Source organism: Chroicocephalus ridibundus, chromosome 7 (genome assembly GCF_963924245.1).
Source record: "Chroicocephalus ridibundus chromosome 7, bChrRid1.1, whole genome shotgun sequence".
NCBI lineage: Eukaryota > Metazoa > Chordata > Aves > Charadriiformes > Laridae > Chroicocephalus > Chroicocephalus ridibundus.
The window spans coordinates 22,651,445-22,671,275 of record NC_086290.1 but is presented as its reverse complement, the minus strand read 5'-3'; the positions used below and the strand labels follow the sequence as shown (position 1 = coordinate 22,671,275).

Below are 19,831 nucleotides of genomic sequence, written 5' to 3'. Positions count from 1 at the left end.
GCACTTCAATCTTATTGTCAGGTCCAATAGTGAGCATACTGAAATGATGTGTTTTGAGGTTTGAGCATGAAAGCATAAACTTATCTGTCTATCCAGTTGTTCTCCTAAGCCTCAAATGTTCATAACGATCATGAGCATTAGGTATTTTGATGCTTGGCTTAGGGCTATCTAACCCTGTTTTAATAGATGTGGAGCACACAGAGCTCTGCTTCCACTTATAAAGAGCTGTGAGTGTTCAACGTGCCTGAAAACCAGACCTAGCTGTCTCCTTGACATACTGCTGATGCCTCAGTGTCCACTCATTTAATTTATTGTATCAAATCATTTAAAAGTGCAAATCTTTGTAATGTAATGCTGCTGTAATTTTTAAATTACTTGCTTTGGCAGGAGGGTTGGACTAGATGATCTCCAGAGGTCCCTTCCAACCCCTATCATTCTGTGATTCTGTTTAATTTTCTAATGGGCATTTCTCTGTGATCCTACAGGTTTTAGCTGATGCTGTTGCACGCTTGGTTGTAGATAAATTCAGTGATTTGACAGAAAATTTCACATCTCCACATGCGCGTAGAAAAGTCCTTGCTGGAATTGTCATGACAACAGGTAAAGGAAAAAAAAAAGTATTATTTTAACTGCTTGAATACGAGTCCTCTGTTTTCATTCTGGGAAACTATTTTTTTTCAGTCAACCAGTATTGAAATATATTTATACTATTTAATCTTCAAAGAAGTGCACTAAATATAGCAATTAAATCTTGGCTAAAGATAATTATAGAAAAATGACCTGCAAATACCTCTGTTTCCACAGAGTTCCTGTCTTCTGCCTGATTGAAACATCTGTGATAACTCATGGTCTACAAAATACATGTACCTTTTAAAATAATTATGCAATTTTTTGGAAGTAAATCTAAAATAAATTTCACCACATTGGTCACACAGATGGTATTCTTGGCTTTTGGCATATTATATAAGAAATTCTGCTTGCTTTCCAAGTTTTTAAGGTTTTGCACTTTGCTAACTTATTCTTACTGTACTTTATTCTTAGTGCTTTGTCATTTTAGTAAAAGAGTAGCTTTGTTTTGGCAGCTGACACGGGTATGCATGTAGTTACGGATGGTTATGGAGTTACGTGGTTATGCATGGTTATGGATATCCCTTGGTCACTGTGGCTCAGCAGTCCCAGCTGTGTCCCCTCCCAGTCTCTTGCCCACCCCCAGCACGCCGACCTTTGGGAGGTTTGGAGAGAAAGCCTTGACGCTCCTCAAGCACTGCTCAGTGACAGCCAAAACATTGGTGTGGTACCAACACCGTTCTAGCCCCAAATGCAAAGCACTGTGAAGAACATCCTGTAGTTTTATTTAATATATTTTGTGTTTTGAACAAGTTTTAATTGTAATTACAGTCCTGTGTGCACAATTCCCAGAAGGGCTACATGACCGAAGAATTAAGACTTAATTAACGTGGGAATACATTGTGATTAACCGAAAAAATAGCTTTACACAGAATTAGAAACCGTCTTTACATGGATACGTGTGTGGGGAAGCCCTGGAGTCAGATGACCCCATTGTGCAGCCTTGTGTTGCAGCTCGTTGCTTCTCCTCCAGCCCCATGGGCAGGAGGGGGCAGCTAGCTGCAGGTTCATTTTTTTTTTTAAAGGGCATATATTTCATCAGGAGTGAGAGCTCAAAGAGCCCACGTCACAATTACCGTTTTAATTACTCAGTTACCAATTCCCTCGCTACACCCCTTATATCAGCACTGCCATCAAGCATCCAGGTGGTTATGGGAGGATCCTCCGCTCTAGGTGCTTAGGGTGTGGCGAAAGGGGTTTTTCCTGCTTCGTCATACTGCAGTAACTATTCTGTGGGAGGGAGACAGCAGAAGGCATTTGGCAGGGCTTGGCCTCTTTCTGCCTCTGCCTCTTGGCCTCAAGAGCTTCAGCGGAATTAGCGTGGCTTGTTGGGGCTCTTTTCTTCTGAGTGTTTTGCTAGAGGGATGCGACATTTTGACCTGTCTTTCTGAATTCTTCACGCCGCCGCTGACCTTTTTTTTTGTGTGCGATAAAGGCATTTCTCTGTGTAGAAAATACACGAAATATTTCTTTAATTCTATTATATGGAACCATTTAATACCAAGAACTACACTTCTAGAAGCACTATACTGCGGATAAGCTTTACAGTGGTTTAAGCATTTCAACTACTTCATTCCCTAGTCTTACCTTTCCTGTTGTTCCCTTAATACCCTTCCGTAACGTGTTGCTGTTTTAATAAATCAGTGCCTTTCAGATTTCTAAAGTTGCTGTGACAATCTGCATAGGCGGCCAGAGGGTACATGCTGGAAGCTGGCTGGCTGCCTGGGGCTCAGGACAAAAACACTGTATTTGCAGCTCAGGCTTTAATAGCTCTTCCTGAAGCAGCAATTTTTCTCTGCAGGTTTTCAATTTCTAACTCATCTGAACTCCACCATGAAGAACTCACAAGAACCATAGGCCATACTGGTACGGGAAGGGTATGGCTGAGTGAATCTTTTGCTTTAAAGAAAATATCAGAAGAAAAAAGATATATTTTTTTTTCAAAAGAAGCAAGCACAAAAAAACCAGGAGCATTGTTTGGGTTCTGCAGGAAAGATCACTTGCTAGGTTTTTTGTGATTTTGATTTCATCTTCCTCCTGAAATTTTGTTTTGCAGGTACAGATGTGAAAGATGCACTAGTAATAAGTGTTTCTACAGGAACAAAATGCATCAATGGTGAATACATGAGTGATCGTGGTCTTGCATTGAATGATTGTCATGCGGAAATTGTATCTCGTCGGTGCCTGCTTAAATTTCTATATACACAACTTGAGCTTTATCTAAGGTAAGCTGGAGGAAAAAGGAAAATGAGCTGATCACAGGGAGCTGAAAAGGTGTCTGTGTAAAACAGCTGTCTTAATTATTTCAATGTGAAACACTTGTCCTGTTGCATTAGGATGTTTAATTGAAAACCCAGGCCCTTTGCCTTAAAGTTTGACTTTAACAAAACCTGTATTCAGTTAGGTGCCAATCATGAGAGGGGAGGACAGAAAAAAGTAGTTGTGAATCATTTTGTAAACTGTAAATATGTAAATCAAAATAATCTCAAGTGTGCTAAAGGGTGGTGATGTTTCATTTGCTCGTAAGTGCCTGAAAGTTCTTGACATGTGGGGATGTCAAGGGCTTTCTACTTTTTGTCTCGATGGTCTTTTGTTATTTTGAATAACTGTTAGATTTATACTATAAAATTTCCAGACATCCTGTGTTTGTTTTTAATGCCTATTAAGACTGCCCATCTTATGGTAATTTATGTGTTAATGTCAGTTTTGACTCTAGCTTTATTCTCTGTTTCAGCAATAAAGAAGATCAACAAAAATCCATTTTTATCAAATCGGAGCGAGGCGGGTTTAAGCTGAAGGAGAATGTGCAGTTTCATCTCTATATCAGCACATCTCCTTGTGGCGATGCTAGGATTTTCTCACCACACGAAGCAGCACAAGAGGGTATGACAGCAGCCCTACTCAAGCAAGGCAGTTTAAAGTATTCTTTGAGCACGTACAAGGCACAGTTAAAATTTAGGTGTCTTCTTTCCCTTTAGTGTAGATGTCTGTTAGACAAAGATCTCTCCAAAAAAAAAACCTGAGCTGTATGGTAGAAGTTAAGTATAGACTGCTGCACCATGTGGTCTTGAAGAGGCTGAATGCTAGCCAAGATAAGCCAGTGAGTCTGCAAGTATTTGTGCAGAACTAACGTTATTTCCATCTTTTAACTGTGGTTGTCTGCCTGCCCCTTTCTTGATCTGTCCATTAACTTTATTCTAACGCTGTAACGCACAGAACAGAATTGAAGAGCTATCTGCTGCGTATTACTCATTCATGGAAAGCTTGGTTTAATTGCAAGTGTGTTTTAGAAGACAGTAATTGTGAGAAACACCTGATGCTGTAGCTAATTTGCAAGGAGCAATAGAAATTTTTATGCAAGCCAGCCGTTATGCAGACAAATAGCTTTAATCAACTCTTCTTGTTAATGCTATCTGTAAAACACCTTGAGGCTATTTCTCAGCTGATGGTAAGTGATTTTTGTCATTTAGATCAAGGGGACAGGCATCCAAACCGCAAAGCGAGAGGACAGCTACGGACAAAAATAGAATCTGGGGAAGGGACCATCCCTGTGCGCTCTACTACCACTATCCAGACGTGGGATGGTGTATTGCAAGGAGAAAGGCTGCTTACCATGTCCTGCAGTGACAAGATAGCAAGGTGAGATATCGAATGGTTGGTTTCTCTGCTATTGCTTTTTATTGCATGAAAGGAGGGTTGCATGATACCCGTAGTGAACATGCAGGTTATTGATTGGCTTTTTTCATTGCTTAGATGTAGTGTGGGGGTGGCTGTAATTCCAGTGATAAACCTCCGATTCTTCCCCTGCGATTGGTGTCAGGCCGTCTGCTGGCTTCAGAGGCAAGGTGAAATCATCTGTCATTCCAGCCACTTTAAGTCATGACAGCTTTGTTTTGTCTTTATATCACTGGGAAATAGCAGAGGAATGCTTTTTTATTTTTTTTTTCCTAAAGTAGCATAGCAATAACAAGACAGTGCAATAAATATATTGCGTTAGTTACATTTGGATAACTTGCTCTGATGATATACATCCTTGCCCCGTTACTGGAAGTGTTCAAAGTCAGGTTGGATGGGGCTTTGAACAACGTCGTCCTAGTGAAAGGTGTCCCTGACTATGGCAGGGAGGTTGGACTAGGTAATCTTTAAAGGTCCCTTCCAACCCAAACCAGTCTGTGATTCTGTGATATCAAAGATACATACAAGTTCCATGGAGAGATTTAGATACGTATTATTTTATACAGGGAAAAAGCATTCCAGTTAAAAAAATCTTAATTGATGGGCACTTTTATTTTTTAACTTTAAAATTATTTTTATTTTAGTTTAAAAATTTTTACCGCAGTTAAGTATTTTGTTTCCAGTACTAGTGCTTTTATTTATATTTGATCCAATTCGTTCTTTCCTGTACTTTTTGACAAAGGTTAAAAGATTTATTTTTTTTTGTTCAAAGTTGTAAACGGACAAATGATTACCCCCCCAAAAAAATAGCAGCACTATTCTTTAACAAGTGTCAGAAGTATGGGAGTGTTGCAACATAATTTTTTGAAAAGACTGTGTGTTTGCAACGTCTGTGTTCTTGCAAAATAGACGAGAAATGCCAAGGTTTTCAGATTACGATATTTTAATTATTTTTTAATTAAAATAGCTCTGCTGTTTCATCAAGTCATAATTAGTCTGATGAAAAATTTATAAAGTGTATTAAGTTGGAACTATTCTTGTGAACTGTGTATGCCAAATCAAACATACAGGAGGAAGGTTATGTATTGTTCGTCCGGTCTTGTCTCAAGTAGTCAGCATCTCTATTGAAGGAAGACGTTTTACTTTCCTTTAAATCCCCTTAATGTAAATGGATAGGACCTTTCAGAAGCTAGGACAGTGGGATGCTGAAAGGTAATTATACAAAATTGACATTTCCACTTCTTTTATAATATTTTCAATAACATTCACCAAATAAATTTCCCAGCTTCATGCCAGGGACTTCTCCCAACCACCCAACATGGTAATCGTGTAACGTTCATTTGACTTCTTCTATCACGTCATCATTGCTGTTAGTGCAAATAAAAAAAAATGAAGACAGTTGTTGAGCTAGAACACATTTGACTATTTTGTTGATTTTGTGTGATGCAGAACAGAATCCATCTCTCGCTTGCGTAGCTAGCTGTCACCTCTCCTTGGGGCTAATGGGAATAATTTTGTTTGTGCCAGTGAAGGAAGCAAATAGAACCCTTTGACACAGAACAAAGACTGTATGACGGGTAAGGAGGCCCAAATTTTCATATTCTTTTTTTTTCTTTTCTTTTTTTTTTTTTTACATTTCCCTGACACTTATGACCGTGTTTTGTCCATTTACATTTGAAAGAATGCATTGCTCTGTAGTGTCCAGCAGTCAGTCCTCCAGTATGCCTAAGCCCTGTGAATTTCCACTGAGCTTTCCCAAAGGTTCACAGTCCCAGCCTGGAAAAGACGTGCTTAAATTCAGGGCGCAGGATTGCACAGGCAGGAAAACTCCTGGTATCTGAACAGGCTCATCTGTGTGGATTATATGTATAATCCAAGGTGTTATTTCCAGCCTCTCAGTGCTTTGTTGCAGTGTGCTGTCGAGCACCCTCCTGAGCCTGGTAGGAACATCCAAGAAAAATTGTGAGGAATGTGGAAAGGCCATGAGTGTGATACCATTTGGGTCAGAAGCATTAGACCAGGATTATTATTACCCTCTGTCTTAGTCCCTGGTGGCACCGCAGTATGGTGTTAGGGTGGTTCCTGTGAGCAGAGTAACTGTTTTGGGACATTAATATACGTGCATTTTTTTTAACTGTATCCTTACCTTGTTCCATGATACTTTATTATTTTTGTCATTCTCCCTTTGATATATTTTTCTGCACACATTAGTTTTAAATTTTTTGGCCTCAAATAATTACTTAACTTCTCACGAAAACATTCCAGTTGTGGGTAATGTCTTGCTGAGAAGAGGAAATTTTTTTTCATCCTGTTTCATTGCTAGGAAGGCTACAGGAATTGAGAAGTGCTTTAACATTAGGTTGAATTCTCAAAGGGGAAGTCATTGGTGCTCTTCTACTCTAAAGAAGGGAAAAATTATTTCTGATAATCTTTTGTGTGAGAGAACATCATGTCCCATGCACTGGCCTCATTTTGTCTTATTCAGAGTGGGAAATCCAAATGGATGTTTGTAACTCAGTCTTTCTCATTATTTCCCCAATGTCTTCGTCGTCTTGACCCTACCAACTAGTTTTCTGGGACTGGTGAAGTTGCATAAACACTTCTTAAAATCCTAGGCATGCTCACTGAAGGTCGCATGTTCTGCAGCTATGTCCATGCCCATCCATCTGTCTTTGAGTTTGAGAGTTATTTTTAAGTGGCAAACTCCATGGTGGAGCCAGGAGCCAGGTGATGAGAGTAAAGCCCCACTGGATGGGTGTCCACAGCAAGCAGATCATGACCTGCCCAGTGCTCGTCTATAAAACCTCAGGTGAGCACACTGCACAGAGAGTATCCTCTGTAAACAGTCACACGATTCGTGTGCGCAGATCTACAAAGGCCATTATTGGGGTATAGTCTGTAAAGGTGGTGAGATGTAGTGATTTGAAAGAGCATTTCTCTGGAAGCTTGGGCACAAGATTACTTCATAGACAAGGTAGGGAACATGGCAAAATCTTGGTGACAAGGAAAATCTGGTCTTTTGGAGCTAAGCTAAACTGTGAACTGTAGAACAAAGTGGGGATACAAGGCATCTCAAGCTATACCCCAGGGAGACATCTCAGCAGCGTTTCTGCATTGAAGTAGTTTTTGGTTCACAACTAAAATTTTTCAGATGGCTGAATTTTTCATGCTTAACAAAATATACTCAACGGAAAGCAGGGTTTTTGTATAAGAAAAAGACTTCATCAAAAAAAGGTGGTCTGCAGGTACAACTTTGGTGGAAATTTCTCAAAAAATAGTAAACCTCATCAAATAAGAGAACTGTATGTAATTATGCATTATTTCTTCCTCATAGCAAACAGTGAATATATGAGTATGTGAAATAAATCAGGAGTTTAGAGAGGAATCAGCGTAAAAGGGAAGAGCTGCGGATATCATGTATCTGGACTTCTGCAAGGCCTTTGACATGGTCCCCCACAACATCCTTCTCTCTAACTTGGAGAGATACGGATTTGATGGGTGGACTGTTCGGTGGATAAAGAAGTGGCTGGAATGTTGCATCCAGAGGGTAGTGGTCAATGGCTCGATGTCCAGATGGAGAGGGGTGACAAGTGGTGTCCCTCAGGGATCCGTACTGGGACCGGTGCTGTTCAGTATCTTCATCAATGACACCGACAGTGGGATCAAGTGCACCCTCAGCAAGTTTGCCAACAACACTAAGCTGAGTGGTGCGGTCGATGTGCCTGAGGGACAGGATGCCATCCAGAGGGACCTGGACAAGCTGGAGAGGTGGACCCGAGCAAACCTTATGAAGTTCAACAAGGCCAAGTGCAAGGTCCTACACTTGGGTTGGGACAATCCTCGTTATCAATACAGGCTGGGGATGATGTGATAGAGAGCAGCCCTGCGGAAAAGGACTTGGCAAGGGTATGTAGCAATAGGACAAGGGGCACTGGTTTTAAACTAGAGCAGGGTAGGTTTAGATTAGATGTTAGGAAGAAGTTCTTTACAGTGAGGGTGGTGAGACACTGGCACAGGTTGCCCAGAGAGGTGGTGAAGGCCCCATCCCTGGAGACGTTCAAGGCCAGGCTTGATGAGGCTCTGAGCAACCTGATGTAGTTGAAGATGTCCCTGCCTTACTGCAGGGGGCTTGGACTAGATGGCCTTTAAAGGTCCCTTCCAACCGAACAGATTCTATGATTCTGTGAATAATATGAGGTTACTAAAAGGATACATGTTATATGTCAGTCTGACCAGATGTAATTTGTTGCTTCTCACAGTTTGCTCCATCTTGCATCATTTTGCTCAGCAACGTGGCCCCACTGAAATCAATAAGATTCTCTGCAGGAAAAAGCATCCAGTGCCTACTTACTTTCTAAAAGCAAGCTAGCTTTCAGCGGTGTGCTTTCAGTAGTGTATTCTCTGATGGAGAAAGTGTTTTAGGAGACTCCCAGCACCCATGCCCAGGTGCTGCATCCCTCCTGCACACTGCATCTCCCTGCCTCTCGGCAGTGGTCCTGCAGTTGTTTGTGATGCTATGCTGTAAACCACAGTCGAGAAACTGCCATTTCAAAAGACAAGGCCAGGGTTTTGTCTTTAAAAACTTGACTCGTTTCACTGATGTGACTTTATGGAGAACTGTACAAGCAATAAACTTAGCAGGCTGAGGAGGATCAAGGTGGCGATAGGCAGAGTCCTCTTCAGTCAGGCTTGGCGCTGGGGGGATGATAGGGTGCAACTTCACGCTTCATAGCAACAGCAGATTTACAGCAGCCTTTGACTGTCATCCTCCTTATGGTTTTTTAACTGTTTGGAGCTGCTTAGCGGCCAGATAAAATTAGAATTTCTTTTTCCTCGTCCCAGAAAAGCAGCAGTAGCTCACACGTGTAGTGATGGGAGCACTGAACCTCCGAATCCAGGTGCTAGTAAGGGCCATTGCAGTGTATCGGCTGGCTGGCTGTGGAAAAAAGAGCTGTAGTTTTGATTTGCAGCTTTTGTTTCCCTTCCCGTGCTTAAATACTTTTGTAACTATTGCTAGAAAACCTTTAGAAATTTTGTTGCCTTATCAAACATAGTAGGGCTTACATATCAGCTCAATGAGCCGGTGGTAGAGAGTGAACTGAAGTGCTTGGTGACTCTGAATGGTCATCTGTCTCGCAAACAGGAGCTCCGAAGCAAAGCACCAGTTCGGGATGAGTAAATACGCCTTTGTTAGAACTTTCTGGCTTTATGTCGGGTTGCCTTTCCTTGCTCTGTGTATCGCTTGCAGAACTGCAGAGTTGAAGCTGAACAGAGTATTGCAGGCTACTGAACGCGTGGCTGGCATTTGGCTGCAGGTTTACCCATCCGCAGCAGTGCCCCAGTTTCCCTGGCATTAGACGGCCAATTTGTTGATGGAGAGCTGTTCAGCCCAACAGCCGTGGTCTTACTCAGCAGCTGATTAAATCTCCATTAACTGTAATGAGATCTAGACCCCCAGCTCAAATCAAGGCACTTGTATGTAAGTGCTGGCAGTCTGGACCTAAATCCTGTGGCTCATGCTTTATATCAATATAAAAGCTTGTATTTTAAATGTCATTTTTATTTTGAAGTTTTATAAAGGTTGTGAAAGAAAATTCTTGTAGTAACTTAAAACTAGAACACTCAGAATATATAAAATACTGTCACAAGAGGCATTGGTTTTACGCTCAGCTAAGGCAAGTCTCTCAGATTTTTCCAGTGAGAAATTTTACGTTGGGGGGTGTCTCCCTGCCTGCTGAGGTGTTCTTCCCCTTCGGCAAAACTCTCATCTACGCACTGTACTTTAGGCATTTCAGCATCGCCATTGGCGTGCTGCAGCACTCCTATGTTCTGCTTATGCTGATTCTTTAGTGCTTTTCTCTGTTCAAACTGTTCTAGCAATAGCTGCAACTCGGTTGCAATGTGCTTTAGAGCTTTTCTCTGTTGCCATTTTCCTGTTTTAATGGTGAGAAAAGATACTGCATGAGTCCAGTCTGCTCTGTGATCTGCCCAGTAAGACTGGACCCAAGATCAGGTAGTTTTACATGGGAGCACTGCATTTTTGCCCATGGCCGGTGCAGGTGAGATTTAAACTGCTGAATTAGTGCTTGGGACAGTTATCTTCTGTTGTCACTTTCTTGAGCCATCAAATGCTCTTAAACGAGGACTGAGCTGCAGGCAGGGTCTATGTCTGCTCTACTGCAGTGTGGAAAGGTTCATTTCTGTGTTATAAAGTACATCTGAGCCTTGGAAGGTTTGAGTTTGTAAGCTAGATTTACGTCACTTCAGTTACTTAACCCTTTTCTGATACTATTTTTAATGTGAAGAAAAAATCCTTTGCTTAATTGTTTCACTGGAAAGGCAACACTGACTTTAATGAAGTTTTCTGTAATAACTTTTTCTCTTTCTGCTCTGCACCTCACAATTTATAGTGAAATACAGAATGCGGCCCATTAACTTCAAAAGAAGTTGTGGTTTCAGTAAGCTTTAGTACTAGATTGACAGCATTTGTTGGCATGCATACTGACTATTTGAGCTCATAAACTGGAAAGACGAGGCAGTTTTACCATTTCAGGAGGCAATGCCTGTGGCCTTTTGAAAACTGTTGTATGGTATTGGTGTAGCTTCTTCTCAGTTTATATCTGTAATGGTTGTTTTTAGTGTACATGCTAATGGAAGTGAGAACTTAACTGTTTGACAGGAAGAAGCACAGAATAAAAAAGGAACAAGAAGAAAGTCACTGTGCAGTCCTTCCTTTTGAATCTGTTACAATCTGCAGAACTTCATTTGGGTTTCGTGTTTATCTCCGTGCTACTACCAGTTTCTGATATATCTTTCTATAGACAAGTATATGAATTGGAATTTAAAGCTAGTTTTATAAACCTAACCACTTTCCAACCCTGACTAATCAATAGTAAGAGCTTGAGGCTTTGGTTGTATGAATGGTTTCTGCAAACCTTGTCCTTGCAGCAAGCCAGCTGCTCCGAATCCAGTGCTCGTGAGCATATACCGCAGCGGTAGACATGACGCAGCACACCCCAGCAAAACAGCAGGCGTGTGAGCAGTCACAGAGTAGCTCTTGTAATACTAGTTCGTACAGCTCACCTTGCAGAAGCTTGTTCAGGTATCCGTGCTCCTCTTATTTTAATCAAAAGAAGTTGAGCAAGACAAACTTCAGCTTTTGTTTTCTGTGCCAGAGAGGGTCGCCAAATGTGGGAGGAAGCAGCAAAATATAAGCTCTGAAAATACTGCAGGCTGAAGGAGAGAAAAAGGTTTGGAAAAGGTCTTATTTAGGGAGCTAGGGCTTGCCAGAGGAATGCTTTGGCCTTTTTCTAAAATGTCCATCCGTCACTCAAGTACTATTCATGAAATGTAAAATGTGATGTGCCTCACTGAAGGGAGCTCAGACTGTGTGTCTGCATGTTTCAGATACAATTGTAAGACCCCAGTTCACAATGCTTAGTCTGGAATTCTTTCCAGATGTTTCTTCCATAATATTATCGGCATCTGTAGCAGTCCATATGCTTCTCTATGCTTAATGTAGGCAATACTGCAAATAATAAGAAAATACTCTTGTGATTAATTCAGTACTTGAAATATCCTCTGCTTACGAAATTCTAGTCATGGTAAGGTCCTTAGAAAGGCGTCTAGGCCCTGGGAAACAATAATTTCCACTTTATATCTTTATCTGTCATTGGGGTACAAAATACACCTTTATTCAATGTAAAATATGCCTTATTTTTTATTAGCACAGTATTTTTACTCATTCATCAGGGCCAGCTTTTTTAATGACAGGTGAGTAAGCTAATGCACATCGCCTCCATTTTCATCCTCAGTAAAAATATGCAAAGAAATTGTTTCCTTGGATTGCAATTTTTGTTTTACCCTTTTAAAAACATTTTGGAAGTCTTGTAGCCAGCACATGTAGTTCAGTTTTTGCAGTAGTGAAGGAGTTGTGCTATATAGTTTCTAGCCTGAACTGACGATGATGTGTAGCCATGCCATCCCAGCACAAGCTGCAAGAAACACTGTTAGCAACATCAGAGTTCCCTGTTTTCCTAGGGGAACCTTGCCACTCAGTTTAGAATGGTGTTACGGTTTGAGAAACCACAACAATTTCTTGTTGTTTAGACAATTATTCTATCACCTGATGACCCCTCCCCGTTTGGTAAGGGGAATCAGGGAAAAAACCAAGGAAACCCGAGGGTTTAAATAGAAACAGATTTAATACAATAGGACTACATAATTAACATTAATAACACCAAAGAACCAACATTGATCCCAATACCAATATAAAACATACAAGGCTGGTACTCAGCCAATTCTATCAGCAGGGAGCTGTGCATTCCCAGCAGGGGACAGCAAACGTGGGACACTGCGGCTTTGGGAAGAAGGGAAGGACTCAGGACTCCGGCACCAGGGCAAGAAGTTCTCACGATCGCAGTCATCAAGAAAAAAGAGGGCTTCTCAGCAAACTTTCTAATTTATATTGAATGTGATGTTCATGGTATGAAATAATCCTGTTGGCCAGATTGGGTCAAGTGCCCGGGTCTTGCTCCTTCTCATCCCTGCACCTGGCGAACTGGAAAGCACTGAGACCTTGAAAACCAAATACCATAGCTAGCTATAAAGTGAATATTTTCACAAATTTAGACACTAGAGTCTTCTAAAAGTGCCGTTTTCCCAAGCATTAGAAGGGAAATTAGTCCTGTGTCACTCAAACCAGGACAGATGGGCCTTTCAATGAGGACAACCATTCTATATGAGCGCGAGAGCTTCCATTTGCTCATCTGTTCAAGCACCAAAAGAAACTTTCCTGCTGCTTGTGTCTTGGTGTTGAGTTGTACTCAAGTACGCTACTTTAATAGTGCTAAGCTGTTTGCAAGGACAGTAAAAATACTCTGCAGGGGATTTTGACATTTTAAAATGTAATTTGTATGACTGTTGCATACAGATTAAGAGTCAAAGCTTGATCAAATGAACACAGCTACAAAAAAACCTTCAGTATTTTGCTCCAATGCATGCTATATCCCTGACACTGGACCTGATCCAGCGTAGGTCGTGGTGGTGCAGATGGATTTATGGTTGGAGTCAATGAATCAGCTAAAGTCAGCAAAGAGTATACTCTGTCTTTGCATATTTTCAGTTTTCAGATTCATTTTTTTCCCTGCCCATGAATATTGCAAGCAACTGCTTAGGTCCTTTCTGGCAGCAGGATGTGGACAGTTTGGCCAGGGTGTCAAGGACAAGATTTTCTTTATGGTGCTGATGTGCTGAGGTCTTGCAGACACAATCCTTCTTGCATTCTTGCCAGGTGTCTTTTGGAGGCGTCAGCTACTGTTTCTGACTGAGGATCTCAGAGTTTGTCTTTCTCCAGTTGAATGATCCTGTCCATCTCTGGAATTAGAGAATTAGAGATGTTGGAAAATGCATCACTAGACATGTTAGCGGGGAAGTAAAGTTACGGAGTCCGCTCCTGAAGTGGATACTGACAGTAGACCTGTCAGATAGGTCATCTTACTCAGGATTTCGTTGAGCGTCCCATAAGCTGATCTATGAAATTCTGGCAGGTGTCACAGCTACGCTACCATGGTCATGTGCTAGTCAAGAGGAAGGGTTGAAAGTCTGGTCCGTTGTGATTGACTGCTATTATATCTGGCAGATGTTACTTGTTCCATTAAAAAGAAAGTGTTTTTTTTGTTTTTTTGTTTTGTTTTTCCCTCCCTCTTAGGTGGAACGTATTGGGTATTCAAGGAGCCTTACTTAGCCTCTTTGTGGAGCCAATTTACTTCTCTAGCATCATCTTGGGGAGTTTATATCATGGGGATCATCTATCCAGAGCCGTATACCAGAGGATAGCAGAGATAGAAGATCTACCACCTCTTTATACACTCAACAGACCTTTACTTAGTGGCAAGTATCTAATGGAGAAGGCCGTGCCGGTAACTAAGTCTGTTCTAGCAGCAATGTGATTTTGCAGTTCTCAGAACTTTGCAAATTATGTACTGTGAGTAAACTGCTTTCTGGTTACAACAGAGAAGTTATGGTCTAAACCTAATATAGATACTCAGTCAGGAATACCATAGCAAGGACCCTTCGTGAGTTAAAAGATGGAAAGAACTGGGGTATGAACCTTTCAATGCAGTTTCACATAATTGCCCTAGCAATATGTGAGGCAAGTTGAAGGCCCCAGCATAGTGAAACCTCTTCCCAGCCATGAAACAGTGTGTTAGCTCTCACTGTCACTTCTCTTGCCATTGCAGATGTTTGTTGAACGGCCACGTCATTAATCAGTATGCCAAGATAGACACATTTGGTTCACAATTTCTAGATCACTAACCAACTAAAAATGGATGGAGAGAACATCTCAGCTGCCACTGGTTGTATTTTCTTCTTGTCATCAATCTCTGTTGGATGCAGCATTGGCTTTAATTAGCATGGCACCCAACTTGTTTGCATGACCCGATAATCATAATATTTTAATTTCCACTTTGTAGGTTAATGCACAAATGCTGCATTCAGAGCCTGGTGGCACATTCTTTGGGAATATTTTTAATAGAGAATTAAATATATCCGACAGACCGCAATATGGCAAGCCCCAGCTGGTGTAGTCAGCAGTTGTCTTTTGCAGTTGCTGTTTAACATTTAAGTACTGTTCTTTGGCTTTGCGCTGATCCTAGCTTCTAGTGGGGCTAAGAGGAATGGCAGTATTTGAATTAACAGGTCATAACTTCTAATTGAGCCGTGACTTTCAAAGGAAGGTTCTGAACTGTCTTAAATTATAAAACTGCTAGTTACAGTAATGCTACGAAAGCTTTAAAACTGAAATCTCTTATCCTCCCTCTCATTGTGTGCATTGCTTTGTTCTGTAGAGCTTGGCTTTTCGCATGTGTCTGTTTATTTTCCAGGAAAAAAAAAAAGCTCAGTGTTTTAAAGCATGTTAAAAGCTTGACATGAATTTTAAAAATAGGTTTAGGGAGGGTGTGGGGAAAAGAGCCTATTTAGCAACCAGTGTTTAAGATAAGAAAGGTAGTTAATAAGGATTCCCTGAACTAGGACATATTAAAATGTTAACTAACATATTTTTCCTTACATTAACAAATAAGTAGCAGTTACAACACTCACAGTACCAAATACTAAACTGTTGTATGGGCACAGTAGCTGACTGTTTGTACCTGATTTGGGGGAATTTTTATCAATTCTTCAAAACAGCAGGTTTGGGGTGGGGTGGGAGGAGTTTTTGTTATCCTTTTCACACCGTATAACAGTACCGGGTCTTCTTAAAAGTCATCTTTCTGCAATACTGATATCACCTATTTGCCATGAAATAGCACCATCTATTTAAACAGTTCAGCTGGGTCTTACTGAGCAGTAGAGAGATTTCAGAAATGTTCTCAGCTCTTGAGTTTTCATGAAAATACATATCTCGGAAATATACGGGAAACGTGTTTGGGAGGTTGGGCAGAGAATTTTGTTGATTGATTTTCTTCTACTTGTTCAGTCTTGAAAGCTAATCTTCTGACCTATGCTGTTGGATTCAGCTGGGGCATTCATGTAGCTACCCATCTGCTCTTTGATTCACACATTTTACGGTGTGTTCTTACCTGGAATAAGCACTGCAGAAACACCTGTCCCCAGTCTTATGTTCCTCCTGGTACCACACACAAAACTGCGTGACGGTGACTACCGGAGGGATGAACTAAAAGAGAAATAGCTGTCTTTCCCCACTGTCTTACCTGTTTAGCTGAGAAAGTGCTGTAAAAACTGGGGGTTTTCCTCTCATAAAAAAGTTTTATCTCTGCAGGGACAATTGCATAAAGTCAAAGTCAGACTGAGTTATTGTTATCTACTGATAAAAATTCTTTTCCATCATCTTTTTTTCTCATATATTTTCTACTTATACCTCCTTTTGCCAACAAGTTAAATGTGAACGTGCATATCAGAGTAGCTAGTTTTTAAGATAGGGCATGCAGGAAACCCATATGTTGGTAGAAAACTCCCTCCCCGTGATGACTTGTGGAAGCCTTGGTTGCAGGACCCAGCCTTTCAGGATGCCTTTAGCACCGCAGCACTGAGGGCACATGAGCGCTCTCTGAGAACTGGCCAGCTGACGTGAAGAGAGGACAGGTTTGAATCTCGTGACTTTCTAGAATAATCTGAAAAGGGATCGATTTCTCGATCAAATAGAATGAGGATGATTGTATAACTCAGCCAATAACAAAGTGCCAGTTTGCAAGGTAATCTGCACAGACTGGTTTTGGAGCCATTGTGGGAGGCGGGCACAAAGGTGTTACCCGCTGGGGTGGAAGTAGAGTGGCAGAGCTCAGCAAATCAGAGAATCAGCCCTTGAAAATCCTTGGGGGCAGAAGTCATTAAATATAAGAGAGCCTGTTACATATAAACGACACGCTCTTCATCACTGGAGGCAACTAGTGTGAACCAAATTTCATCACAAGCTCTTCTTCACTGGAGGCAACTAGTGCAAAGGAAATTTCATCAGGCATCTAGTCCTTAGGGTTCCCGTTGCTGGTAGGTGTGCTCAGATGCCCTGGCCCCGAGGACCTGGGCTAATGGTATCCACTGGATCTATGACCACAAAGCAGACAGCAGGCTCTCCTGTCCATGACGGCTGCTCAACCATCTCCAGACCCTGCAGTAGTGTATGTTTTTGTGGACAATGCCTTTTTTCTTAGCTGTGATTATAATATTAAACAGACAAGTTTTCCCTGTTTTGATGTCCAGTCAGTTGATAGCTTCTTATGATTTAGTTTCTCTAGATCTTCCCATCTTTTACCAGAGTATTGTCAGAAATTACATTGTTTGTGGTTTTGACCTGTTCCTTGTGGTGCTGTTGAGAGGTATTTCTTATTTCAGTTCTTGGATGAAACATCCTGGAGCAGTGTCACATCTGCTGATTATCTTGTCACCAGCGTAAGAACTATCTTAGGTTAAGACCAAGATCTTAAGGTAGGATCCATCTAGCCCAGTACTCTTTCCTACAGGTAGTTAGGCAGTGAAAAGTAGAAGGAAGCAGTAATTGCATGGAGACCCTTCCACGTTAAGGATCATCCCTTCCATTTTACAATCATGTTTTTGAGCTAGTGAGCACCTGATACTCAAGATAAGGCAGCAGTACTGATTTATGTGGTGGCATCATGATATTCTGTTCAGTTCCATGATCCTTCAATAAAAATTCCAAACATTCACTTTGCTTCCTTTGATTGCTGTTGATCATTGACATGACCTTTTGGTAGAACTGAATATTAGAAACTGAAGTCTCATTCCTGATGCTAATATCCAGCTCCAAGTCCAGAACTCCTTATGCAAAATTGCTTTGTTTTTTCCTCATATGTATTATCTAATATTTATCTGTGAGGAATTTCATCTGCCTTTTTATTGCCCAGTTACCCAATGCTGTGAGCTTTTTTTCTGCTACTTTGAAATTGCATCTCTTATTTACCTTCTTAAATAATTTAGTATCATCAACAATCTTATTCACCTCATTTTTTTCACTACAAACACGCTTTCCAGGTCTGCACAGAGCTTGGGGCTCTCCAGCTGTGTTGGCTCTTTCCAACAGACCATCTTCATCAAGGTTTCCTTAAGTCTGTTTTTAAGGTAGACATTGAGCATACAGGCCTTCTACTCCATGGGCTCTCAAAGCATTAGTTTCACACTGGCCATCTCCGGTCTTCAGTTATTAAGGCAGTTTTTTGTCGAGTCATTCCCAATATTGCTGTATTTACACCTATGCCCAGTAATGCAGTATTGTAGCTAGAATTATGGAATCATCCAAGTTCGAAGGGACCTTTAAGATCTTCAGTTCCAACCATTAACGTAACACTGCCAAAAACAGCCCTAAACCATGTCCCTAAGCACCACATATAAACATCTTTTAAATACCTCCCAGGATGGTGATTCAACAACTTCCCTGGGCAGCCTGGTCCAATGCGTGACAACCCTTTCAGTGAAGAAATTTTTCCTAATATCCAATATCCTAATAACCACCCCTAGCACAACTTGAGACTGTTTCCTCTTATCTTATCACTTGTTACTTGGGAGAAGAGACTGACCCCCACCTCGCTACACCCTCCTTTCAGGTAGTTAGAAAGAGCGATGTCGTCTCCCCTCAGCCTCAGTGCTCCAGACCCTTCACCAGCTTCGTGGCCCTTCTCTGCCCTTGCTCCAGCATCTCAATGTCTTTCTTGTAGTGAGGGGCCCAAAACTGAACACAGTACTCAAGATGGGGCCTCACCAGTGACTACAGGGGGACAATCACTTCCATAGTCCTGCTCACCATACTGTTCCTGACACAGGCCAGGATGCTATTGGCCTTCTTGACCACCTGGGCACACTGCTGACTCATATTCAGCCTGCAGCCTTCCTGGTGCAGATGTCATGTTTATTGACTGGTAAATAAACATGGCACACCCTGGCATACCTCTGAACATCTTAAAAATTGGAGTCGCATTGGCCACCTTTCATCCTGAAGAACTTGCGTGGTTTCTGATGAGAGGTTAGGTGCTATGACTGGTGTTCCTGCTGCCTCGTCTTTAGTTTCCTCAAATGTGGTTGAATATTGTCTGGGTCCCATAGCTGGTGTTTGCTTACTTCATACACATATCCTAAACTATTTTACTGGCACTTCGATTTGAGATGGCTCCTCTGGCGTGTTGCCTGTGAAGAGGGGCTCTAGGCTGGGAACCCACATACTCTTTTTGCAAAACGTTAGTTTGTTTTTTGTACATAAGACGACTTCAACCACGATGGCAAGAGAGGCTATTTTAAATGTTCGTGCCTCAGCACTCCTCTGACTGCTGTCTACATTTGCATTTATTTTTTTAACAAAAATAAATCCTTCATCAGAATCTTTGGTGATTTTTTTGGCTGTTTCCTTGGTACCTTTTATCCTTCTATTCACATTGGTGTTTTTCAGCTCCCTTTTTAATGAAGCTTTTTTTGAGCTCTGTTCTTGAAGAACTTTCAAGCTTTATTATTTATATAAGCACTGGCACAAAGAGCTGTGACCTTTGCTTTTGTTTATTATAGCCCATTATAATAATTTTCAACAGTAAGTTCTGAGCCGTGTTCTCTAAATAGCTTAGTTATATCAGTTTTCAAAGGAGAATAACGTATTTTACTTTCTCTCCTAGCTTTCTCTCCCATTACTAGTTTCAGCTTATTGTGCTGTGTTCATGTCTAGATTTTGAGGGGGAAGATATGATCCATCTGAAGTGTTATCAGATGCTTTGCTTTTGAGATGACCTTTATTCCCTGTCTGGGCTACCCATGATCCACCTTCAGGGACTCCTTTTCCATCTCTCCAGGGTTCACGTAGATAATTAAGCAGCTGAATATATGGTGTTGTTATTTAAGTCTATTTGAAATTCTGAGTCTAGGGGTTTTTATTTGTTTAATTCATCAAAATAACCTAAGAAATGTGACTGTATGATTGCCATGGAAATGCGGTGCGTACTGGATCTTCAGTTTGCTCATCTTTATTTGATTTGCTTGTGTGGGTGCTTGTCATGTCACAGGTGTTTGGGCAGGA

General features: G+C 41.2%; 1 protein-coding gene across 1 annotated transcript in view; it reads left to right on the top strand.

The window, feature by feature from the left end:
- ADARB1 (adenosine deaminase RNA specific B1) overlaps nt 1–19,831 on the top strand; it is a 90,440-nt gene that overhangs the window by 59,585 nt on the left and 11,024 nt on the right. The window contains exons 5-9 of the mRNA XM_063340446.1: nt 486–600; nt 2,684–2,852; nt 3,362–3,510; nt 4,098–4,266; nt 14,012–14,193. Of these exons, the coding sequence (XP_063196516.1) occupies nt 486–600; nt 2,684–2,852; nt 3,362–3,510; nt 4,098–4,266; nt 14,012–14,193 (784 nt within the window). The remainder of the gene's footprint in view (nt 1–485; nt 601–2,683; nt 2,853–3,361; nt 3,511–4,097; nt 4,267–14,011; nt 14,194–19,831) is intronic.